Below are 27113 nucleotides of genomic sequence, written 5' to 3' on the forward strand. Positions count from 1 at the left end.
GACACGTAATGTAACATGACGTGAGATTCAAAATGTTTTGTCGAGAGCGCTGAAACATTTCAAATTATTATTACAATTACAAATAATACATTATTGGCACTTAAAGATTACCTATAATATCCAATTACATTATCATCTCTATTATACGAGAAAGTTCTGTAATTCTGGATCTCACGTCATTTATTCGGTATATTTCGCGACACTTTCAAGATGCGTGTCGCATGAACAACATGCGTATTCATACGCATCTTCTTACATCCGCGATCGGTTCTCGCGTTTGTATTTCGCGATCGGTTCTCGCGTTCATATTTCGCGATCGGTTTTTAAAAACATTAGAAATGTTAATTTATCGCGGAATATAATAAAAATTAATCTAACGCGAAGTAAAATGTTTTCTGTGTATAGACTTGAATTTCGAATTTAAAGATCGAGTCGCGAAGAGACGGCCAATACTCTCGAGTAAATAATAGAAGCAGAAATACATTTAATTAGTTATTAGTTTAATGCAGTAAATTTTTTCGACTCAAAATTCGTTTTTAATTAACCTCTCGTAGTCGTACATTTTTCGATACGATCGACGCTCGCATTTAGTTCGAACCGTACGAAATATTTGTCGGTGACGATAATAAACCGACTATGGAAGGATGAGTTTTCTTCCTTTCTGATCTCTGGTCAAAATGACCAGACTGTATGGCCAGGAGCAACGAAAGGTATGTCCAATCTGGCCCAACGAAGGATGACTGGATACAACGAAATAAGTGGTCAATATTGGCCACTCTGATAATTTGATTTCTCTTTATATTTATCAAAATTCGGGTGGGTTATTCTTCTTTATACATATATTCTCGCATATGTGCGAGAATGCGAGAGTACATTGATACTATTAAATCCTAATCACGCGCTCATTATGACCTCATCGGACCTTTTATAAATCGCGTCGCGGTTTTAACGAAAGACTTGTAGGTTCATTAAGTTGAAACGCAGGTAGATAGAAAAATGGATAAGTAGGACCATAGGTATATCGGAATACGGGTAGGTAGAGATTCGGGTAGGCAAGGACAGAGGGACATAACTCGATAATTAAAAAGATAGCTAAAATTATGACTACAATATAATAATGAATATGATTTGCATTCATACAATAAGTTCATCATTTTTATATCTCGTATCAATAATTTCGTCTTTGTACTCGGCAATCCCACACAAGAGTTGTTAAAAATAATCAAGTTTCTCCTTTAAAAAAAACCACAGATGAAAGAATTAACTACATTTTAATCAAAGTCGTGAACTACGACCGTGACACATTGACGATAATATTAATTGAGAAATAGTCACATATAAAATAGGTATTGATTAATTAATCAAACACAAGTCAGATACGATACTTTCCCCAGAGGATTTTATTCAGCTTTATTTATACAATATAGAAATTTAATGACAGAAGGAGATCTTCATTGCAAGTATATGGATTTGCAAGTTTGCGCGAATCCAAATCATTTGTACAATAGACGAACAGAGTTCTTATAAATTAATATTATTATCTTTTACAATGGTTTGCCGAGATCTCCGCTCGCTAAGTACAATATGTAAAAGGCATCCTACACCCAATAGTATGAATACAATTGTGTATGTAAATGTTAATAATGATTATTAATTATTACTGACATAAACTGCATTTTCATTCGTTTTTTTAACGTTATAACATATATTTTATCATTACTCTTTGTGTATATGTATTTATATATACATTTACATATACATAAATACATACATTTATTTCATATATATATATTTATAATATTTATAGAAAATTATACTAGCTACATTAATATATACATAAAAAGGCAAATGTGAAATACCTGAACATTTCTCATCTCTTTATTTTATAAAAATATGTGTTTTCATTATGTTTGTTCGTATTTCAATGAATGCTATTCTTAATATATTGTAGCATTACAGTACGTCGCAGTAAGTGTATATTCATACACTTGTATTATTTACTATATTACTTGTAATACACATTACAATGTGTTTTGTTTGCGGCCTACCTGAATGTAGTGAAATTTAAAGTATCTGTTTAAGCTGCTTTCTCTATGGAACACAAAATGGTTCGGAGATTAGTTACTGCAAATTTGCTGTATCCCATCAATGCCTCAATCATTTGCCTTTTATCGCTTCGCTCTCTACTTTTGTCCGCAATTAAATGCAATTTTGCATTACATTAATTACAATTTTGCATTATATATTCACGACACTATCGCTTCTGGAATTGCAAGCGCTTCAAATCATACGTATACTCTAAGTTTATAACACAACAAAATTTATTTAATAGTACATACGCGCGTGATTAACATTCACTTTACTACCATTGTTACACGCAGACGATGTACTCAATGTCGTAGCGTTTTGCTCGCGACTGTTTATGAATGAATGTATCATAATTTTGGTAATCAAGTATATTACTAACAATAATCATTTAATCAACTGGATAGGTAAAAATCACTGGATACGTTCAACACAATTGTTGTATTTCTTGATCTATGAAATATAATTCAATGTATAAATTATATATATATATATTTATTTCTATTTATATATATATATGATTCAATTTACATATATCATAATCATAGATACATTTCATAGAAGCAATTATGTCGAAACGTGATAAAGTCCGCTTCGTGAATATAAAAAAAGAGCTTTTTGAATGTATAATATATCACTGCACGTGTGTGAGTTACACGTTTACGTAGATTAAGAAGTTAACAAGCATATTTTACGCTTAAAGCAGGAAGAATAGTAATTGGAATAAGATGTTAATTTAGAGTCGTTTTAATTATGGTGACACAACAGTTCTCGTGCGTGATTCCATAATATGATAACCATCTTACTACGTTTTCTTACTATTTACGTATATTAATAGTTGTAATTTTTTTTAACGCTATAGACATCGTGATTTGTTTAGGCAATCACAGAGAAACTCGCATACTATAACACATTCCATTATTTTTTCACAAGTAATATTATATGTCGCTATAAGGCCAGTATAAACTCTTGAAACGTGTTTTAAGATCATCTATCGACGTAGCTTAAATAAAGCATAGGAAAATTATGAAGCTTTCGGTTTATTTTACTATTAATTATTGGTCTTATTAAAGACAGTGACAACAGATATATTATTATGTACAAACAAATACAACGATACCCGATGCTCTCTTTTCTGTAATATAAAAATCTTTGATTATGAAAATGAAAAGAAAATGCGATAAGTTATGATTTTTTAAGGTGAAAATGTATTAACACGGGTAGTCAAAGTAACTGAAAACTGTAGCATCACCCATGCACACAAAAATCACCATTAGGATCATTAAATCCCATCTTTCTTCCTACTAAACTCTCTAAATGTGTTACAAAGTCATTTGCCAAAAATCACGTAGTCGTGATTTAAGCTGGCCTTGACAAATTTCGTTGTTTGGACACAGTGCGAGGTATATCAAGTCTAAAACCATTGGAGTCTACTCTTTCGAATTGTTACGCAATAAATCTAATAACGCGTACGATATTCGCTGCCCAGCACCGTGTTCGTTTCCATTACGCTTTTGGACGCGCTGTCTAAGAAAAACAAAGGTTTTTCAATAATCAATCACATCGCGTACGATCCTGGAGCAGTTCATTCTTTATGCTCAGGATCGGGTTTGGTCTTCGGCTCCATCGAAGACTGTCGCGACTGATGCGGATTCGTCTGATTTCTGGGAACTAATAAGACGTTCCCGTCTGCAGATTGTTGTAGACTGTACTCGTACGGATGATATTGATTACCATCAGGATCCCGTAAGGACTAAAATATAATTTATTAAATGTTATAACTTTCTTTTTATCGCCTCTAGTGTTATTTCAGTTGAAGATAACAAAACAAAATATCCGTTAATTATATTTAATTGCAAAGAAATTAGATTATTAATAATACCTGAAAAACATGACGGTAAAGTTGGCTAAATTTATCTTTCACCCGTTGTCGCTCGATGAGCATGAACTCGCGCTCGCGGATGAGTCTTATCTTACGATCTCGCATCTCCTTCACTTCGTCAGCCAGACTTATGATTTGATCCAATTTGCGTTTGCGGCAATTCTGTGCGGCAACTTTGTTTTTGCCCCGTCTCCTAATGTCGCGTATTAAAGACAGTTGGGCTTCGCTGAGATCATATTTACTGAGACGTTCGTTAAACTCGTCCATGGGGAGATTGATGATGTCGCTGACTGCAATCGGTACACTCAATGCTCTTGCTCTCTTCTCATCTCTCGTTAGATGTTCCTCCGCTTCGCTTTTGCGAACTGAAATTTATATTTTATAGATAAACATTTAATATTGATAATCTCAGAAAATCGAACGATCAAAAAAATTGATTTGATCAAAAATACTGGAAAGATGGGATTACCTTTCTTGTCGCGGGAAATGGGACGTTGAAGAGATCCTGAGCTCTCGGCAGGCAAATGATAGGTGTGATTGTGATGAACATGTTCTATGACAGATCGTCCTAAAAGTAAAAGAAAAAGAAATCAGATTTCTTTATTTAGGAAATTATTCAGTCATTCGAAGATGATGATATTCAGTCGTTCGAAGATTCTTCTACTAGATAAATCTGTATATAATTTGTTTTCTTACCCGATTGATGACGACTGAAGTCCACGCTACAGCTATATTTAATTTCTGGCTGCGGCCCGGCCGCACCCTCGATTGGTCCAGAATATGTATTTCCCGGTGCACCCGCGCCAACTGTATGAGTATCATAGTCGTATTTCATCGGAGTGGTCGGATGTGCGGTGGCCCCCAAAGGTGAACCTAGTTTGAAAGTTGTTTGACGATTAAGACTCTCTGTTGCATCGTCTCGTAGCGGCTTGCAAAAAGCCGCAACCATAAGGTTACTTCTAAATACTAACAAGTGCCTTGCTCCTGGAAATATCGCTTGGCGAACATTTGATGTTTCTTCTGTGCGACTGGTGGTACCGCTCGTTCTGTTTGGCATCTCGGCGAACCGGCATTTCTCGCGGACACTGTGTAGTTGCAGTCGTATGGCATGCGATATTTGCTATAATTCAATCGAAACTTGATTAATAAACGCAAAGTACGCTACGCATTAAATCTTTTCTCTCGTTTACAATCGTGAAATGAGTGTCGGAAACGAAACTGCCAACATTATTCCATGGCTCGAAGACAAAAAGATTATTATATACGCTTTAATTTATCTCATATGTTACATCTCGATGCACGATTATTCATGATTAATCAAACAAGAATGTTAACATTTTATTTCTAATCTCCGTCGGGAGTGACTCACTCATGATATTAATTACCTCGCGTAATCCATGGTGTAATGGGAGTCGGCCTGAGTATGGCTGGAATTGGATCCAGTTTCCATCCATTCGCCGTCCGACAGAGACGGTACGCGTTCGCTGCCCATACTACTGACAGCACTGTCGCTCGAAGCGTCCATCCTTTCGTCGGCTACACCAGGTAGAGTCGTAACACCCGTAGCCGTCGAAGTTGTGCCGCCAGTTGTTTGGACACTCGGTAAGGCCGCCGCACCGGTCGGCCCGGACGCATTGTTGCTACCATTGTCCAACATGCGCATGGTGTACATGCCTGAAACACAATAGAAATATATAATAAGTTAGACAATTCTATATAATTATTTTCAAACATTCGACATCTATTCTATATAATCATCCCACATGGTTATGCCCGAACATTTTTGGATAATTTCTTTTCGGTAACATTGTTTATGTTTATGTCAGTTACATGTTGGACTTTCGAGATCACGAGACACGGTAGTACAGTGCTCACGTCCTTTTACCTGATATAATCACTTCTTATCTCTGCGCGAGCGTAGCTTTGTGTTTACGATCCTAAAAGCATATGCATACCGAAGTAGGCCATTGTCTACATTTCGCGTGAAAATTCCTCGGGAACGTAGCGCTCTCGCGCAAACATCGTGTTTGCGCCAAGTTTAACGTGACTACAAAAAGCATTTTACAGACGAACGAAGGCAATTTCTGATACGCCGGCATTCGGGCCTTTCGATAGCAAACACTTCTTCGCAAACATGACATTTGCTACAACCGGTTTTTGCACGGACGACTATTTACAACATGCATAAGTTTCACGACTACCAGTACACATTACCTGCGGAATACTCTTCATTTAATATAAGAAGAAGAAAAAATACGCAAAAGCTGTTACTTGGTAGATTGTGTCACTATTGATAAACAAAAAGTCGTTTTTATTTATTATATGATTCACGTGTTTTATGTGTGTGTGTACACATATATACATTTTTCGCTACATTATATCGATTACTTTGATATGTATAAAGTTATTATCAGAGTATATACATTTGAAAAGATTTTACGTGTCTCAAGGGAGTTTTTGATGACTCAAGATAATCAAAAATATATCATTGATCAAACATGCCTATTAATATCAATTGGATTTAAAGTCCACGCCGATTGTGAGATAAAACTGACGAGAAAAAAGCGTGCAAATATAAAGGGGAAGATACATTGGCACATGATTCCCGTTATCAGTAGATTATCATTGTTGCAAACAATGTTGCACTAGTTGCAAGAAATAAAGTTGCTCTGCACTGACCTATGAGCAGTTATTTTGAAAGAGACGATCGATTTCTTTTATTAGAAAGTCTTACTTCTGCAAGCAAAATATCGACTGACGCACATATAACAACGTTCTGTTTAGCATACGATTATTTTCATAAACTATTGCCAATGGAATCGATTGAAGATATGTCGTCTGTCCACAATGGAAAACTCTCTGAATATAATTTTCAGATGTTAAGAAGCACACTCCAAGTATCTTCGTGTGCCAAACTTTTTATTCAATTGTCTAATAGAACAACGTGTATTAACCCGGATATCTTTATAGAAATATTGCTTTCGTAAAATAAGCACAAAACTGATGAATTATGTGGACGGCCACTCTTAAATTTATCTTACTTTTCTCGTAAACAAGCTAAGCTTCTTCTGCGCAATTGAGTTGAATTCGTTATCCACAAAACTATTATCGTTCACAATACGATTATGAATAAATGTCCCCGCAGTCATCGTCAATTAGCATTGTGGAAAAAAACTTTCTTACGTCGGGAAATATTTGCGCCTAACTGCTTTATATTAATAATGCATGAATTTTTACACGGCTCGTAATAAGGACAAGACGATCCGAGAAATTGTTCCGTGTTAGCTCACGTGTGTCTTCTTAAAACGACATAGAATACGCGGTCTAGGGTACAATGCGGCTGATACAACGTTCGCAGAAGCGTGACAGAGTACCATCGAACCGTACGTGACTAGTTCGAGGCTTAAGTCGTTATTATCAACTAGTTGCGAAAAAGGAAATGCGCCGCGTTCTTTTTAGCTCGCTCCTCCGCGTTGCACGGTTGATCCTATATTTGCCTTCCGTTTGGCTCGTGTCTATTTTTGAATATTTATATGAACAAGTAAAAATGTGAGCGTCTGAAATTTCACGATATCTCGAGTACGAGATACATTATCACACGTGAAGCATCGCAAATATTCGAGGATCTCTTTTGTTCGAGCGCGAGCCAATAATTTAAAACGCATATCGATCCAGTGGAACTTTGTAGCACGAGCATTACAAAACGCTATCTGTCACTGATTGCCAAATATTGTATTCGATAGATGTCAGCGAGAGATATTACTCTCATTTCCGTCTTTTGTAAATAGCGCGATAAGAGCGAGGTTTCTTAGAATTACATTAGCGCGATATTGTGAATGTTATCGGTCTTAATAATTTTCTCTCTTCCATTTCCCTTTCTCAAGTCAATTGTACGTAGTCAGATTTCGTTATGAACTACAGCTATCGGCACTGTGCGGCTATTTTCACTGAAATGAACATTATATGCCACACATAAATTTTTAAAGATTTTTTCTCAGTGTATCTTATATAAATCAGTACGCTCAGAAAAAAGATTTAGTTACGTTAAACAAATGGGACACGTTGAATCATATTTCTCCGAATCTGCTAAATTTAGAGGAAAGTCCTGTACTATGAGATAGTAGGTTTTCAACGTCCAAATTTACGACCTATTCACACGATCTAACAATCAATTTTCCACCCAACAGATTTCGCTCTAAGGGCACTAAATTCATGGTGGAATTAACTGACGATGCCTATTAATTTTGTAGAAACCCCGCTATCTCATATAGGGGACTTTCTTCTATATTTATTTCTACTAAAACATTTGCTAGATTTGAAAAAATAGATATTAATTCTCTCAGAAATTCCAGTCTCGACGAAATAAAATTTTGATTAAAATAAAGAAATCATTTCTTTGGAATTAAACAAAAGTCTAGTAAGGTCACAATTCCAAGGAACTTTGATTGCGAACAAATCTTTTTCTGGGTGTGCTAATTCAGAATACTCTTATCACATCAAACGAGGCGATCTTAAAAAAAAAAATTCAGTGTCTATCGAATCGCTACATTTTATCACGCTCTTGATAGAAATCCGTTGTATCGCCGGCCGGTCTCGAGTTATAATATCTCGTATTATTCTTAATGAAGTTAAAACGCACGTGTATGCCAAATTATCATGACTCAGCATGACGCAGACGATACTGTTATCACGTCGTCGAGCGTTACCTCTCAAGGATCAGCCGCGCGTTCGATGTCTGCGTTACGTAACGCTTGTTTTTATTCGACTAGACTTATTAGACTCTCATTCTAATTTCATTATTCCCGAGATGATTTCATTAGCGGTGCGCGCGGTCCGATCGAGCTGTCATATAGGTCGGCATATCGCACCGATGACGCAGATCGTATGATCGGGCAACGTAAATACATATGTATATCGTGCGCGCTATCTTTTTCATAAGGCACCGATTGAGAGACGTTATCCGCGCGCATTTTTCTCATTTCCTGGTCGCCGCCGAGTCAGGGCCGATAAACATGCAACGCGACCGCGGCATGGAAATTCGCGAGTCGAGTGACACTGCAATTTTCACGTTTTATTTCCACTGGCCGGATATTGGAGCAAACGTTACGTCGCGGGGCAGATAAGCGGGTAGGGAAATACGCAAAATGCTCCTCGAAAGTCGCATTATCGCCGATATCATCTGTTTTTTTTTCTGGTTTCGAGTTTTACCTTATCACACCGAGTCGATATTTTACCGCATTCCGGTAACCGTAGAAGATTTACAAAGACGCAACGTTAAAAAAGCAAGAACCAAACGCTTCAGCCCGGGCTTTCGAGTGGGACTGGAAATAGGAGGAAAGCCTAATCTACTGCGCTCTTTTGCGGCTAGAAACGTTCTAGCTTATAGTCGCTAAACACGGTTAAAAACTTTGCGCGAGTTCGTACATCGTCGACAATTTTTTTAAGCGTTTCGATCCGTTTTTATAAAATAGAAAGCTTCGAGATGCAGAGAGCACATTGTAGATTGTAGGCGACGAGCGTCGCGAGGAGTCAAAGCGCACCGTGGAGCGAAATTACCTACTTGGAATATATACGATAACTCCCATCGTCGCCATTCAAGCTCATCGAGGAGCCTGACGGTTTCTCGCGACGGCTTTCTCGACTTTAATCTTCCTCGGTCTTACAGCGCCGAACTAATTACGCTCACGTTGCTGCTGTCCTCGTCTAAACTCGGAGGGGCATTCATCGGAAAGAGCGAGGTCTACGCGCGTCCGGGTGTCTCTTCTCGACGGAGTCCGTGGCGTTGGCGCGTGGACGAGGCCCGCGGAGTTTAGCACCTCCGCGCCAGATGTTCCTTTCTCTCTTTCACAATCGTCACCGAAGGCACCTCGGCGCTGCCTCTCGCGCTAGCGCATATTAATTATGGCCAGCTAATGGAAGCGCCTAACGCGTCTCGGCTAACAGAACCGGCAGCACTCCCGGGACCCCCTCGTGGACCGCAACGTGACCGGCAGGAACTACCGTCGCTACCGCTCGGGCGAGGATCGAGGACTCTGTCTCGCCGAGGGAAAAAAAAAAGGAAAAATGCAACGATGCGCCGTTACGTCGTGCGCGTTCGAAACGGCGGAGAGAGAAGAGTACGTTGGCTCACGTCAGAGACGTCACGTATGATCGAGCGGCGGCGGTGCGGCAACGCGAGCGCCGAATCTACGACTGATAAATACCACTATCGAGCATTACGTTTCGCGATAACGCGTTCGAACTCCGAAACTTGACGCGCGTGAGATCGCGGAGCGAGTCTGTTGACGGAACGTTATCGCGCTCGGTGTTTCCGCGAGCGGAAAGCCCGGAGAGACGCGGATGAGGACACGCCGGAAACACGTTAGCTCGACCGTCAGCACCGGACACCTCGCTGCATTCGTGATCGGCGTACGTGTGAGCGTCACGTAAGGCGCGAAAAATGCACGCGGCGAGGAGCACGACGTCGTTGGGTATTCGCCGCGCAGATAAGAACCGTCGAGCCACAGCGGTACCAAGTCTCTCGCGGCGATCGGTACCGGAGGGAACGCGGAGGTGCACGCAACGACGACGACGACGACGACGGCGACGGCTCGCTGGCAGCCGCGCTGACCGCGTAAACATAACTAGGTGCCTGCGGCGCGGATCCGCGAGTCTGACCCTGCACGGGGCGTAACCACTCGCTCGGAGAGGCTGGCGACCAGCGTCACTTTTCACCGCGGCATTGGACGGCGCCCGGCTACGCGGTGGGAGCACCGTTGCTGACTACGCGCTATAATTATAGTATAACATGTATTACAATTTCGTCGCGCCGCGGCACTTCATGAATCATTATAGCGCGCCCGAGTGAACAGGGGATCGACGATCGATGAGTCCCGCTCTCTAAATGCCAATCGGTGCGTTATCACACTCAGAAAAAAGATTTATGTGGGTTAAATAACCCAAGATGGATATTTAGGGCTCAGTTTAGCCTCGTACAATTTTTGAATTGGGAGCAATGGGTTGAACTAATCTTTGCGTTCGAAAAATATATTAAAGTTTTGACCTTATATGGGCCTGAAAAGAGCCGCTATTTCTCTTTTAGCAGTAAAGAGACTAATGCGAGTGTAATCAACAGAGGTTTGGTGGACCCTCTTCGGTCTAAGAGGCTTCAAAGAGGGTGAAATGTTTTATTATATTCTCTTTGAGAGTTAGATGCAATTGTATTACTGATCTGGGCCTCATATTGAGGCCCATTCCAGAACCAAATACTCGACTCTCCGAGTTGATATTTTAGACTCACAATCGGTGTAGCCTTGTGCAATTTTTGAATTGGGAGCAATGGGTCGAACTAATCTTTGCGTTGGAGAAAATATATTAAAATTTTGGCCTCAGATGGACCTAAAAAGAGTCGCTATTTCTCTTTTAGCAATAAAGAGGTCAATGTGAGTGTAATCAACAGAAGTTTAGTGGATCCTCTTTGGCCTAAGTGGTTTCAAAGAGGATGAAATATTTCGTTACATTCTCTTTGAGGGTTAGAATGATGTTAGATACAATTGTTTTACTGATCTGAGGCACAAATTGAGGCCAATTCCAGGACCAAATACTCGACACCACTAGTTGATATTTTGGCCTCATATAATTTTTGAATTGGGAACAATGAGGTCGAACTAAGGTCTTCGTATCGGAGAAAATGTACTGAATTTTTGACCTCAGATAGGCCTGAAAAGTGTCGCCATTTTTAACAGTAAAGAGGCCAACGCGAGAGAGAGAGAATCAACAGAGATTCGATACACGCTCTTTGGCCTAAGAGGTTTCAAAAAGGGTGAAATATTTTCTCACATTCTCTTTGAGAGTTAGAATGAGGTTTTTGGTTTGTTATACAAGAGTCTCAAATGCGCCACGACGACCCGCGGAGTTACGTAACGCGTGATTTTTGTGCACGTGAAGCGTATCGCATTTCCATACGAAACGCGCGATAATCAATCAAAGCGGCATTCAGATAAAAGAAAAGAATAATAACAATATATCTTTGTATCTTTAGATTATGAATCGACGCTGCGATCAGCGATGTGGATCGAGCCCTTCTTTCTTTCTTTTTTTATCAGCAAAAATTGGCAAGCCTTAAAACGGCCACTCCTACGAAACGAAACACCGCCTGATAAACGAGCAGGACATGCACGCGCGCGTCCGCGCGATATGCGTTGCGACACGACAGGATTCGCGGTAGTTGTCGATTTATTACCTATCTAAAAGCCAAAATGTGCATAATCATCCTTTAAACTTGCAAATTCCAGGGTCACTCGTACACTTGGCCCCGCGGGATTTCTTTACGCCCGGTCTACAATGAGTTGTTAGTCGTTAGTCAGAAGTCGGAACTATATGTCGGTCCTTTTTCTTCCACCCAGAAAGGAAAAGGATCAACATATAGTTGCGACTTCTGACTAACGACTAACGACTCATTGTAGACTGGGCCTTAGGCTCGCCAACAATTCCCGAGTTGAGTATTTGATCATGGAATGGGCCCCAATTATTTTATTCTATCTTTATTTGAAATTCCTATTTGAGGTCCAGATGAGTAAAAGAAATCGTGTTTAACCTCATTCTAATCCTCAGAGAGAATGTGATAAAATATTTCACCTTCTTTGAAACCTCTTAGGCCGAAGAGGCTCCACTGAACTTGTGTTGATTACACTCGCACGGGCCTCTTTAACTGCTAAAAGGGAAATAGCGACTCTGTTCAGGCCTATCTCAGGTAGAAAACTCAATGTATTTTCTCCGACACAAAGACCTTAGTTCGATTTCGTTGCTCCCAATTCAAAAATTATACGAGGCTAAAATATTCAGCTCTGAAAACTCGATCTGCAATTAATAAAACTGGTGGGAATATTTTTGTGGCATATTTTATTCGTCATCATCATGGAATCGTACAAAGATGCAAATTAGTCAGATAATACGGTACTCGCGTATCGTGTCGCTATTATTAGACCGTTCTGCGCGAATAAACGCCAATAAATTAACATTATTATGTTAGCATTAACCAGCACGGCGCGTACAATGATCACGGTGGTCTCTCCGCGAGCGTTGCGAATCCCCATAAGCTAGGAAGCGACATTACAATGACATGAGGCAATGGTGTTTCGCAAAGTTTTACATACAAAGTCGCGCGCGCATATTAATATTTTCTCGAGAAAAGCGGGAGGGGAGGGGGAGAGGCCCGCATTCGTTTCGACATACCTCGTCAATTCGATTATGCGACTGCACAATAAGCTACGGCGAAAGAATGCGCCGCGTGTGTCTCGGCCGGTGCCGATGCATATCGGCGCTTACGTTTGACGCGTTAACGTGTGTAACGCGCCCGCGAGTGTGTAACGTGAGAGAGTTCGGCGCGCGATAATCGCGCGACGTAAGAGCCCCGTAGGGAACGTGGCTGCATAAGTATGCAGGCGGCGGCGGTCATTTGTACTTTCACCGTCCCGTCGTGGGTGTAAATCGCGATGTTGTTTCGCGCGTGTAATTATATCTCGCCGCGGTGCGCGACGAAATGGGTGGAGCGCGCGAAACCCTCGCGCCGCGTTAAATAATCCTCCTAGGCGCGTTCGGCTCGTAACGCAAAATTAAGATATTAATTGGAACGATTGCTCGGTGATTATCTGTACAAAGTGTACGGTACTCGGTAATAGCTCGCTCGTACCAGTAAAACCCGTTTCACTCCGTTCCCACAAATCTTTTATTAATGCCCATTTCCGCCAATGCAGATTCCAGAGTCGAATAATTTTGACCTCAGTTCAGCCTCGTTTTGAATTGGAAGCAATGAGGTCGAATTAAGGTCTTCGTGTTTAGCAGTAAAGAGGCCAATGAGAGTGTACAGAGGTTCGGTGGATCCTCTTCGGCCTAAGAGGCTTCAAAGAGGGTGAAATATTTTATTACATTCTCTTTGAGAATTAGAATGAGGTTAGATACAATTGTTTTACTGATCTGGGCCTCAAATTGAGGCCCATTCCAGGACCAAATACTCAACTCCCCAAGTTGATATTTTGGACTCAGTTTAGCCTCGTGTAATTTTTGAATTGAGAGCAATGGGTCGAACTAAGGTCTTCGCGTCGGGGAAAATATATTACAGTTTTTACCCCAGATGGGCCTGAAAACAGTCGCCATTTTTAGCAGTAAAAAGGCCAATGCGAGTGTAATCAACAGAAGTTTAGTGGATCCTCTTCGGCCTAAGTAGTTTCAAAGAGGATGAAATATTTCATTACATTCTCTTTGAGGGTTAGAATAAGGTTAGACACAATTGTTTTACTCATCTGGGCCTCAAGTTGGAGTTTCAAACTGACTCTGGGGTCAAAATGAAGACAGAGTAGAATTGAGGCCCATTCCGAGACCAAATACTCGACTCGGAATTAACTTACTTTTTATCATTTCTTAGCTTCGGGAATTGGAAAGAGATAAAAACTCAGTTAAACGGGAATTAAAGTTAATCTGCATTGATAGAAATTGCCATGAATTAAAGTCAAGCGAGATTTAATTGATTTCGTTAGTTTTTCAAGATAGAAGCAAGAAGAGAGGATTACTCGAACTTCGGAGATTCTTTCTACATGCAGGAAAGAAACTGCGTTCGCAACGCAATGTGTTTAGCAAGTTCTCACAACCGAACTTACAATAAATTTTATTCTATCACGCAAATATTTTCGAGCGACGCTCAAGAATAGCAGCGTGTTTTGTTTTGTTTTTCCTGTCGTCTCGAGATTAATATTTTCTGCAGCTTCATTATTTTTAACGATACGTGTCCGTCGCACGAAGAACGTATCATTTTATCAAGGAAAACTGCTCGCCATTGAGAGGCACATCTTTTTATTCCAGAGCGATTCGCAAAAATTGCCGATCTTACCGCGCAAACCATGACGTAAGGTTATACCAAGGAACTCGCGTTTCGCGTGGCAGAGCGGAAAATTTATCTAGATCTTAAGTATCTTCGCGCCAAGTGATGGATAGCTGGACGAATTGATGCGGAACATTTCGGGTCTGAGGAGAGATCGCGCAGATTTCCTTCTTATCTCCTTTCTTTTTAAAAATAATAAGACGCACGCGACGACTCCCGAAGCGCGCATCCGGCATCTCGGGCGGTATTTTTCAAAAGTTAATTGGAGAAGCAGTAAAAAGAGCCTTTTAAGTCATCGAGGTCGCGTGACTAAGCGTTTCAAATATGGACGCGATATCTGTTCGCCAACCTCACCGAGTGATAATAAAGAACACGCGGTCGTGCACGAAACTATTTATAAACCGCGTGTGGTTTCCGAGTCGAGTCTGTGCCGACGCAACGTTTTTATCCAGGACTCCGTTTTGGGGAAAAGCGCGACGCTTCTCCACGTGGCGGAGCAAGTCGCGTGTCGAGAAACGAGACGAGGAGCTGCCGTGCAGCTTCGATCTCGATTTGAAAAGATGGATCTCGAGTATCGGTAAACGCGAAACAAAATGGCGAATAATTGCGCCGCTTCTGTCATCGATAATGCCTGTCCGTTCAGTCATTCGCATTACGCGGATAACATTCCTGGCTAATTCCACTCGTGCAGTTAAACCGCACGCGTTTCTTAGAATCATGCAAATGGGACACGCGGGGGGGAAAAAGTCTCGCTCGCCCGGAGCGGTGACCACCACTTGCAGCGACCTGAAATTACGCGATACGTAATCGATTGAAATATTGCGGGTAGAACATCTGCGTGACGTGCGCGGTGGGAATGAAGCGGCAGCCGACGCTTATTATGACGGATAGAGTCAATATTTGAGACGAGTTTACGTCGAATATTCGATTACGATGGCACGCACATGTGCATACGCCGTGTATTTATATATGCGCCAAGATAAAACAATGTCACGGGAGTGGCGTGGAACGCATCCCACGTGACGGAGCGTCGTTCCCGAAGACGCCGATAATCGTCCGCGGTTCGGACGGGCCCGTGTGACGGATTAGCGGCTTTACTCGTCACGAACGTGACTCGGACCCGAGGAGCAGCGGTGCTTCGAGTTATCGCGCGTCGTGTATGAAGAAACGTCGCCCCGCGCAATCTCGTCGACGGTGATAAAGTTCGCCTTTGGGTCGCTCGGGAGACCGGTTGCTTTTTTTCCCCCTGTCGGCGTACGATCTCCAGCCGTTTACGTGAATGAGATGATCTCACGTTTCTTCGATGAGCGAATCATTCTGTATTTACAACGTCAGTGTTTTCTTGACCATACTTGGCATATTTAATAATACGGAAAATTTATTGCGAAAAATATTACCTCAGCCAGGGTTTGAACCTGGACCCTCCCTACCCTCTAGGCGGGCGTCTCACCAATTCGACCACCGAGGCATATGATAATATTTGTCGCAATAACAGTATAAAGATGTCTATAACGCGTATATTTTCGACTTTTGTGAATTGCGCGCCGATAAGGATTGTCCGCCGTACACAGAACCGTCGAATACGCGATTTTTTAGGTTTCCCTCCACCCTTCCCCATTCCCAATTGCGTGGAAAACACCATGTTTGAGGTTAATGGTGACTAATCAACTAATCAGAATTCTTCAATGTCGCCAGCGGTAATTAACAACGTTAGTGTTTTCTTGAACATACCTTGCATCTTTAATAATACAGAAAATTTATTGCGAAAAATATTACCTCAGCCAGGGTTAATTACCGCTGGCGACATTGAAGAATTCTGATTAGTTGATTCTGTTTTTAATTTTCCGCGGACGTTCCACGACGTTCTCGCACTTGTACGAAAAGTACGCACTAATTTAGGCTGTTTGCGAAATGCTGCCTCGAGTTGCTTTTCAGAAGTTTCCCTAAGCCCGAGTCGAGTATTTGGTCCCGGAATGGTCCCTCAATTGTTCTATTCTGTCTTCACTTGGACCTCGGAGTCGGTATGAAACTCCAATTCACCACATTCTAATCCTCAAAGAGAATGGGATAAAATATTTCACCCTCTTTGAAACCTCTTAGGCCGAAGAGGATCCACCGAACCTCTGTTGATTACACTCGCATTGGCCTCTTTACTGTTAAAAATGGCGGCACTTTTCAGGCCTATCAATATTATTAGGTTATATTATTTAGGTTATTCTGATAAATTATTTTCTCGTGTCATCTCGTACCACCGTAGACTCGAAGTAGCGTCGTGCGCGTAATTTTATATGTTCTCAGTCGTCATCTGTCTTTGGTTGACGCAATAATCCAAAAATATTCGACGTTCAATCAGATCCAAGGACGATACGGCGACGCGGCGCAACATTGTTGCGACGACAAAATACCACTTCCGAATTCCGGGCGCGACTTGATACGACGGCAAATAAACGCGGAGCGACAGGCGAGCAGGTAAGCAGGCAGGTAAGCGGATTTACAGAACCGCCGCGCCGTCGCGAACCCGAGCTACAAAGGAGCTTTGCAGAAATCACGGGCGGTAGCGACTTGCAAGCCGGTTGCGAGAGCAGTACCCTCGGTCAGGGTCGGCGAGTGTAAGCGAGAAAACGAAGGTAGATCAACGTCGGTGTCGGCTCATGTGTCGCCGGTTCTGAAAGTCGGCGATAAGCGCGGTGTTAGCGTCGTCGTCGTCATCGTCGTCGTCGTCGTCGTCGTTGGGAAACCACAATTATCAGAGCGTAGGAATACACCCGTGATAATGCACAGTGCTATCGGTTCTGCGACGCGTTCCCTGGCGATTCTAGACTCGGGCAACGAAAACCGTAACGGAAATAGCCGTATCAGCCGCGCGGTAAGCCGATATTCAAATAAGGCTCGATTCAAGTGTAAGCGCGCGAAATGGCGCGGCTAAATCGACCGGGCAAATGGAATTTAAACGGGCGCGTGTATATCGGATCGCTCTCCCGGAGAATCGACGGGCTCGAAAATCCTCCGAAGCCGGTTCCGAGCGACTCGCTCGGTCATTCGCCAGGCAGAGACGAACTCCGAGTTGCAAAAGCGTGTCAATGAGATAATGTAACGATTAACGTAGACGAAGGAGAGATGTATCACGTTCTTACTTGTAGCGAATTCGGTTGCTCGAACTAGTGCGCACCGCGCGCACATTAAGGCTCAAGGTTTAGAATCAATTCTTATGTTTAATTTTGTCTTAAATACATTCAAAAAGTATTTAGCCAAAAAATGCTGCCGTACGGAAGCTGTACAGATCGTTTTACTGGCTAAGAAATATTTAAGGTAATCCTTAAATATAAGAATTGATTAAAGAATTGATTGAGTCTTTGTTGGTATGCGCACTAGTGCACGGAGAGAATTTTCTTTTAAAATTTACCCTGAAAATAACGTAATTGTATTACTAGTAAAATGTATGGTAAAATTTCAAAAAACTCTCATAAAGTTCTTCAAAATGCCATGTTGCCCCACGATTACATTATTTTCTAGTAAAATGTATGGTAAAATTAAAAAAACTCTCATACAGTTGTTCAAAATGCCATGTTGTCCCACGATTACATGATTTTCAGGGTAAATTTTAAGAGAAAATTCTTCGTATGCAAGCAACCGATTCACTATTAAAGAATCGAACAATATCGGACGAATTGTGTTTTTTTTTTTCAATGACGGCATTACATCATAGTACATTGCCTCCCGTTAGTGATAAATTGTTAGTTAAAAGCGTGAAAATTATATTCATTATTGCGATCGTTTAAAAATAATCATGTCTCTTTCGCTCGCACTGCTCGTTACATGGAATATAGTCGCGACGAGCCTGTTACATAAGTGCAAACATTTGGCATAAGTGAATCATGTATAGAGGCTGCCTTTTTTACGGCTCGCGCTGCTCGGCTCGAATCTCGTGCCGAGGTAGGCGAATTCTTGAACGCGCGATTTCACAGCTGTAATGTGAGTGGTTGCAATTTCTATTGCAAGATAACGCCGCACAAAGCAACGTTGCACCGTTTCTCCCTCGATTCATCGAGTATACCGAGAGCTTTTTTTTATCCAATTGGCCGCGGAATATTTAATGGCTGTTAAAGTTACGAACAATTTGCATTTTGTCACGTTACAACGTCGTTAAATGACAAGAACTACTTGCGGTAATGTCGTCAAATAGTGAGCTGAAGCATTTCCAAATTACCTCTGCTCTTAATCCTAGAGATTTTCATCTCATAAAGGATTATTACTACCTGACGTCAGTGTGTTCTTTAACATAAATTACTTTAATTACTTTCGATTAGACTTCATCATCGAAATAAACCCAAAGGCGAGAGAAACAATCGCGGATAATTTTAGAAATAATAGATTATATCTGTTTATTGCCATTGTTACACGCTTCAATCCGCACTCGGGCAATATATTAACCGAGATTAAGCGCTGGACGTTGCAGTAACGTAAACGCGTATCGATTCGGACGATAATCTACGCAATCGTCACCAATACACCCCGTTGCCATTATCAATCTCCGATCGCGCGTACGCGATGCGTGCGAATCGATAGCGCCAGGCCACGCATCATCGACGAACGCGCGCCGAGGTGTCCAACCTGCGAGAGGACGCGCATACGTCGAGGATCGAAACACATCGTCGCTCCTCGGATGAATCAATTTCGTTCTATTATTACGATCGGGCTGACGGGAGATGCAAGAGCGAGAGAAGGCAGAAGGTGACTCACTTTGCCGGTTTGCGCGTACATGCGCGTGTGTGCATGCGTGCGCGCGCGCGCGCACGTGCGCGCCCGCGAGGAGAGCAGGCCGAGAGTCGTCGCGTCGCGGCCGCTGTAACGATCACTGCCTGCAATCGCCGCTTCTCTCCTTCATTACTCATCGCCTAAGTGAATGATGCAAATCATGTTCCGAGCAAACAGTCGCGCTTACGTGCACGCGCGCGCGCAAGAGAGAGAAGGAGAGAGAGAGAGAGAGAGACGGAGACTCGTGCGCATTTACGTTAAACGCGCGTGCGTTTCTCTTTTTCCTCGCGTTGGCGTAGGACAGCGGTTCCCAATCCGTCCCGACTACGCCAATTCTTTCGTACGTAAGGGCCTGAGCAGAATGGCTATCTTGTACTCTTAATACGTAAGACAGTTGTGCGTTACCTCAAGACAAAGGCTTAAAACGTAAAACATTGTCCTAAGGCTGTCAGGGTATAAGACAGCCATTCTGCTCAGGCCCTAACGCACAGTGAAATCGATTCCCTACGAAACGCAAGATGAATCTCGTCCTAAAAGCCCTCCTGAAGTTCCCAGCGCTCGAGCTCATCTCTATCTCGCGAAAATTCATATTTCGAAACAAGACTTGCGCCGTTTCTTTTCTCCGCGCAATCAGTTCGTCCGCTGTTCATTGTAAAATATAAATTAAAGCGGACGTACCAGTACGAAGTGCCCGGCGCACAAGTTGGGAATCGCTGGTAGGAGATACTTGCATAACACGCATCGTAACTGTCTCTCTGGATCAGCTGACGCGTATAATCGTTTCGATGAAGTACCATCGTCTTTTCCTCCTCGCTCGTTATACGCGCGCGTAATTAAACGCGACCGCAGCCAATATTTGAGAAACGGCAGCCGGCGGCGCGTTATACGCGGACTGTGCCAAAGCACTACCGCGTTATTTATCTTTTACTTTTCATTCCCGCGACTGGCCTTGGGCATACTTCTTAGTTCCACATTGTATACAGCTCGAAAATGCGCGCACTCACGACGCTTACCAAACAAAAAAAAACAAAAATTGTGTAAAATTAACACGTCTCGTTGCTACATTGTTCGTCTTAAAAAATTGACTTTGCCTGGTCGCCGTGCCTCTTCGAAATCAGGAAATGGAGTCGTCCGACGATAGGCGCGCGAGTTCATCGTCGCCATCGCGACGGCATTGCGCGCCTCGAAAATGTTTTAGAGGCGAGCTCGTTTATAAACCCGTCGATAAGCCAAATAAACTAAAGGTCTGGACAATAGACGGTCTTACCGTTGATACGATTGAGTGCCATGGAGATATCCAGCCCCATTCTCCTCGAATTAGTGGAGCGATAGAGTCACGTTTGAAATTTGGCGCGTACAATCGCGCGATATATCGCTCTCGAGGATTCGCACGTATCTTCTGTTGTCATCATTACAGCATCCCCGAGCATATTAAACCACACATACGGCGACCAGATATCTCGCTTTCAGGCACCTCGATTGCATTCGTCTCGACTACAAATTTTAGGTTTCGCTAACAGAATCCGCGTATAGAAAAAGAATGGTTTTCTCTTTTTACACTGAGAAGAAAGTGTTGAATCAAGAAAATACTTTTTGATTCAACTATACGCTGCGGTCACGGGCTGTCAAATATTTATTAATTCACATAAACGCTTGTTAATTAAAATAATATGTGTTTCTATAAATTATGTATGTTAAACAAATATATGTTTATTTCAATACTAAAGGGACACTGCCAACTGAACGTTTAGCAATCACCAACAATCTTTTTTTCTCAGTGTAAAGTAAAATAATTCCAGTTTTTGCTCGTCCTTCATGAAACCACTTTAAATTCGTTCATTTATCGCGGCGACTTTTTCTTTCTACGACGCGGAGTGACTCAGCTGGCATCTCTTTCGCAATTTAAAAATCTGATCACCATACGCCACACGTGACCGTACGGCGCGCAAACGGGAGACGCGTGGATTTAACGCCGGTCGGTCGCGATTTGCTGCCGAAGCTGCCGATTCATGCGCCATGAATATTTACAAACGCCGGCACACGTTCGTCGTAGCGAACTTAATTTTTCTCGCATAACGTTAATTCGTTGAATCGTGCCGTTCGCGCCTAGCGAGGTCGGAGGAAGCGAGCAGCTGCATTATTTCCCAAAGATGCGGGCCTCTCGGGGTGCTAACTGTCCGCAAATGGTGCGAATGACTCGTGAAATCTCGCACGTTTTTTGTCACCCGTGCCGAAAAGATCCCGTTCGTTCGCCGGAGAGGAGAACGCGGCCCCTCGATCCGGCTATCGCGATTAGTCATAGCGTACACCTAAGGTGCTCTAATCCCGCGCCTTTCTCCCGAAACTTTTGAACGTAGCGAGATCAATTAATCCACGCTGTAAAAAAAAGCATGTAAAATCACATACGTAATAAGTGTAGCGATTACACTATTATAACGAAAATATATAAATTTATGCACTTTTACACACATTTTTTTACTCTTTGTTGTGTAAATACTTGTTTATACATGATGAAAAATTACAAAAAATTGTAACATTTACACAATTAAAAGCAACCAGTTCGCATATTATACAAGATAATAATTTTACCTACAAGGTGTAAATTTACTGACGTATGTAAACATACGCCTTTAATATTATAGATGGTCCCAATATTACCCACTGTAATAATTGTAATTTTACATGTAATTCTTTTACAATGCGGTCGATTGAAAATGCAAACGAGGTCCTGGAGCCGCGATCGAAGCTCGGAAGACTTGGAGCGAGCTGAAAGTCCGAGGATCTTTTCTCATCGAAACGGGAGCAGTCGCTCGTGGCTCGCGTTTCGGAATGGTATCGCGATCTCCTTTGTTATATAAAAGACACGTCGATCTTGTTCTCGACACGCTCCATTGTTCATTCGCGCAGATATCCCGAGAAAAACGTGCAGCTGAAGGTCGTAAAATTTATGGCAGCCACAGCCGAAGCGGTCACGTGGTTCGCACCGCGCACGATCCAGGCTGCGTGGAAACGCGCGGAGCGTCGTTTAAAATAGCGAGAAATCGCGCCGAATGGAAATTGTACTCCCCGAGTCGAATATTTGCTCCTGGATTCAGCTGCAATCATTCTATTGTCTTCATTTGGACCTCGGAGTCGGTTTGAAACTCGAATTTGAGGCCCAGATGAGTAAAAAAATTGTGTTTAACATCAGTCCGACCCTCAAAGAGAACGTAATAAAATATTTCACCCTCTTTGAAACCTCTTAGACTGAAGAGGATCCACCGAACCTCTGTTGATTACACTCGCATTGGCCTTTTTACTGCTAAAAGAGGAACAGCGACTCTTTTCAGACCTATCTGAGGTGAAAAAGTCAATATATTTTCTCCGACACAAAGACTTTAATTCGATAGCAGCTTAGTAACGTCAGTCAAGAAATGAAGAATTTTAATAAATATGGAAACGACCTCACTGGCAATTCTTTATTATAATAAAACACAACGTTTCGGCCGGCAATACTGGTCCTCTTCAGGTAACAAACTTACAAGAGCGCCTACAAATGTAAGATTCGTCAGATTAGAGATGTGAAAATTTCTGTTTTCTAACGTTGACGACAAGACACATTGTACAACGAAATTTCTGACTTGTAACTTAATGCTCACATCTCTAATCTGACGAATCTTACATTTGTAGGCACTCTTGTAAGTTTGTTACCTGAAGAGGACCAGTATTACTGGCCGAAACGTTGTGTTTTATTATAATAAAGAATTTCCATACTTATTAAAATACTTTATTCGACCTCATTGGTCCCAATTGAAAAATTATACGAGAATAAACCGAGGCCAAAATATTCGACTCGGGTCCGTGCAACTCCGCTTCCGTCACCCGTCGCGTTCCGTCGTTACCCGGTTTTCGCGAAAACGCGTCCATACCCGATCCGGATGTATCGAGCGGATCGAGTATCCAATATTCGCGTGCCTGTCCGCGGTCCGACGGTTTCAAACAAACTGCCCGCCGCGAGCTGTGCGCCGTCGATTGGAAATTCCACGATTCCCGCGGACGTATCCGTTCGCTTGACCCCGAGAGATCTCGGTTTTCGCAACGCCTGACCCTTTTCCGCGAAAACGCGTGCGGGAAATCGCAGGATGTGGCGTGTCTTCGAGAGCCGAACACTCGCCGCGAGATAGAGAGACTCGCCTCGAGTCCGCGCTCATCGTCGAGCGAAGCCTCTCTGCACCCAGAAAAAAGTTTAAAATGAAACAAATTTGTTTGATTGTCGACTAGACTTTTATTTAATTTTAAAGAAATGATTTCTTTACCTTAACCAAAATCTTATTTAACTGGAATTTCTAAAGGTCCGTGTCCAGGATGCTAGAACTTGGTCCAAGTTCTAGCATCGTGGACACAGGCCTTTAGAGAATTCATATCTATTTCTTCAAACCTAGCAAATATTTTAGTAGAAGTAAATACAAATTTAGTAGATTTCAACGTGTCTCATTTGTTTAATCCAACTAAATCATTTTTCTGGGTGTATCGCGTGTCGCTGTTTTTTCGTACGATTATATTGATTAATGAGCGGTCGCGTGACAATTAAGTCGCGAGTCGAGGCAAATAAATAAAAGTGATTTGCAATTATTCCTCGTCCCCGGTTTGCCGAGCGTACCGACGTACAAACATAGCCGGGACGCGCGAGTCGCACTACACTTGCACCGTTTAAAAAAAGTTTCTATTGTCGCGGATACCTCGCGCGCGCGCGCCGTTTAATAATGATCGGACAGCGCCGCGTTTCCCGGACACACAACGACGTCGCCGCACGCGTGTCGCGAAACTCCGAGGGACGGCACGTTACTGGAAACTGGGCCCCGATCCGCGTCCCGCGCGGCGACGATACGCTTCTCTTCTTCCTCTTTCCTTTATACTCGCGCCGTACCGAGACACCTACACTCGGGTGTCTCACGCGTGCGTTGGGCGGCTGTGCGTATCGCCCGCACACACGCTTACGTATGCACCTCGTGGCGAGCGACGACGTAAGTCTTGATAACGCGGGGGACACGATCGCGGCTCATCCGATGATGCGTCTCGCGCGCGGTTGTCCACTTTTTTTCCCATTTCATTATCCGTTTCATTATCCGCGAAGGACGCGATTGTCGACGGGACCTCGAGCGACGATTGCCTATATTGATCACCTATCGGCGATAAATACGTCTATAAAGATTTAGAATAGAGAAGGTCTAGCGACGCGGGACGATTGGAGCGAATACGCGCGTGAGAGTATCGAACGTTGTTGTGACAAACAGTACTCGTTTGAACAACAGTTTAAAAAACAGTTGATGGATTTCACTGACACGAGGGCATTGCCACAGGAAGGAAAAATAATGAAGCGCCTCTTACAAGTTTGACCGCCATTGTATGGAAATCTGAGAAATCGGTGTCGCAGTAATTGCATCATTACCAACACATACAACCAGGGTTGGGAAGTAACTCGTTACTTGTAACGAAGTTACAGTTACGTTTTTTGATAACTGTAACTCTTAACTTCGTTACTTTCTCTCCATCTGTAACTGTAACTTAACTCAGTTACATTTTTTCGATAACTGGTAACCAATTTAATAGTAACATTAATAGTTACTTTGTATATATTTTAAATCTCCATAGATCGCATTGGGCCTTGCATTTGCGCATAAACGCCTTTATCGACGCTTTACAATTCAAATGCAGATTTGATGTTTTTATTTTTATTGCAACAAAGCAACTGCAAAGTAACGATTCGTTACTTTTTGAGTAACTGTAATTAGTTACATTTTTAGCGAAAAAACTGTAACTGTAACTAGATATTTTTATAAAGTCACTTTCCCACCCTGCATGCAACATATGAAATTTAACATACGCCGCTGCGTTCAACGTGAAGAAAATTTCCACTTATTTGTATTTGTTATATAATATACTTTTGACGTACGTAACGTCGCTATCGTTTAACGAGCAAAGTTTAACAACAAAGTTTTCAGATACTGATTTAAGTGTACGTTTCTTCTCGTAAAAGACGCGAGTTCAAGTCTATGCGAAAATGAACAAACGAGAAATTCGTTAAGGTACATTGAGAAAACGCGAGAATGAAGAGGAAAATGATTAAATAGTTGCAGTAACTATAAGGCCCGGTTTCACCAAACGTCATTTAACTATAATCTTAGTTTAATTCGCGTTTGTCACTTTCTAAAGTAACAGTTAGAAAGAATACACAGAAAAAAATAAGTATCATATCAATTCTTATATACTCAAATTAACGTGTTCATTGTTTTGTATACAATCTATTATATAATCTTCCTGAAAACATTTAAAAATCTTACATTCCAACAATATTACAGCCCTTTTAAATACTATAATTGTCACTTCAAGAATATATGTAATTATTTGACAATCAAATCATTTTAATCATTGTAATCCTTGATTTGAAAATGTGTTATTTTCTATCCAATATTGTTTCCTTTCCATTCAAGAAAATTATTATTAAATAATAAGCATATATTTTTCTTGACTAAATTATATAAAATTGCTTAATTCAAGTAAATTTTTCCTGTTTTAACATAATTTTAGATCAAGATTTTCACGTTGAAACTAAACCCATTTTCAGAAGAAGAGTATTCTTTTTTGTCTGTTTGTTTTTGTATCCATATTAAATTCAGCATACGCTATGCATATATTATGACTAGCGGATGGACTCTGGATTTATATTATATATTTACGAACTTAAAAGCACATTTTAAACGCGTGATACGGACAGTTTTTCCATACTGCCGATTCGATCTTTTATCGCGTTTATATTCGTGTCATGAACAAAGGTGCTTCGAGAATAACACGAAACTCGTCGCGATACGGAGTGACTCAGCGTTTATAGATTAGTGTCAGTTGCGCGTGTGCGATAGGGAGCCTTTTATACAGCGCGAAGTTAAAATAATCACGACGAAAAATATGCCCGCTGTCTTGATCTACATATTAAAATAATACGACGGAATATAATACAGATATCTGATGGACAGAATGCGACGCTATTTTTATAAAATAAGTCTAGGAACGCGCATTTGGATTCAGGTTTACGTTGCAAAACTTTTTCTCTGAGGAAAATTGTACTCGAGAATATAATAAGAAATAAACCGGAAACACTCACAATGGTTTCGGAATGGCCGTCGATTAAAGAATTCCTTGGAGAAGATTTTGGAACGTAACCTTGATTCTAAATGCACGTTCCTAGGCTCGTTAAAAAAAAAACTCACAAAAAAATGTGTCGTGACCATTCTGTCCATCACTGTACCACAAATACATATCTTAAATTGACAAATATACATATATATTTGTAAAATAAATAATAAATAATAAAAAATAAATAATTACATATAATGAATGACAATTGTGCATAGTTGTAATAGTAATATTGATAATTAATGTTAGCGGTATACGGTTGGAAACAATATTCTTACGGAGACCAGATTCCTTCCTTGCCGTCTCTTCCTTTACTAAGGAATTCAGAAAATCGTGATTCCGCGAACGCATTATGTAAACACGTAT

At 41.6% G+C, this 27113-nt stretch overlaps 1 protein-coding gene across 4 annotated transcripts; it reads right to left on the reverse strand.

Moving 5' to 3' along the window:
- Positions 1 to 1919: 1919 nt before the first annotated feature.
- LOC105568019 (segmentation protein cap'n'collar-like) lies at positions 1920 to 27113 on the reverse strand. Of its 4 annotated transcripts, none has more exons than XM_012023360.1 (7): positions 27026 to 27113; positions 5353 to 5641; positions 4939 to 5087; positions 4664 to 4840; positions 4437 to 4535; positions 3968 to 4332; positions 1920 to 3838 (listed from the first exon to the last, which is right to left on the reverse strand). In XM_012023360.1, the coding sequence occupies exons 1-7, from the start codon at positions 27096 to 27098 to the stop codon at positions 3671 to 3673; spliced, it is 1320 nt and encodes a 439-aa protein (XP_011878750.1). In that variant the 5' UTR covers positions 27099 to 27113; the 3' UTR covers positions 1920 to 3670. The 4 variants fall into 4 exon arrangements, with proteins under 4 accessions (XP_011878750.1, XP_011878753.1, XP_011878752.1 ...); XM_012023363.1 differs by lacking the exon at positions 27026 to 27113 and adding an exon at positions 20845 to 21059; XM_012023362.1 differs by lacking the exon at positions 27026 to 27113 and adding an exon at positions 20256 to 20334.

Source organism: Vollenhovia emeryi, unplaced genomic scaffold, assembly GCF_000949405.1.
Source record: "Vollenhovia emeryi isolate VEMERY1.0 unplaced genomic scaffold, V.emery_V1.0 DF939132.1, whole genome shotgun sequence".
Taxonomy (NCBI): domain Eukaryota; kingdom Metazoa; phylum Arthropoda; class Insecta; order Hymenoptera; family Formicidae; genus Vollenhovia; species Vollenhovia emeryi.

What these genes read in the sequence shown, in the direction of transcription:
- LOC105568019 (XM_012023360.1), bottom strand. Translation starts at nt 27,098, where the DNA reads ATGCGTTCGCGGAATCACGATTTTCTGAATTCCTTAGTAAAGGAAGAG. An exon ending in TTTCCAGGAGCAAGGCACTT is followed by an intron (nt 4,841 to 4,938) that starts GTTAGTATTTAG and finishes CTTTCAAACTAG; the next exon opens with GTTCACCTTTGGGGGCCACC. An exon ending in CATTTCCCGCGACAAGAAAG is followed by an intron (nt 4,333 to 4,436) that starts GTAATCCCATCT and finishes TATAAATTTCAG; the next exon opens with TTCGCAAAAGCGAAGCGGAG.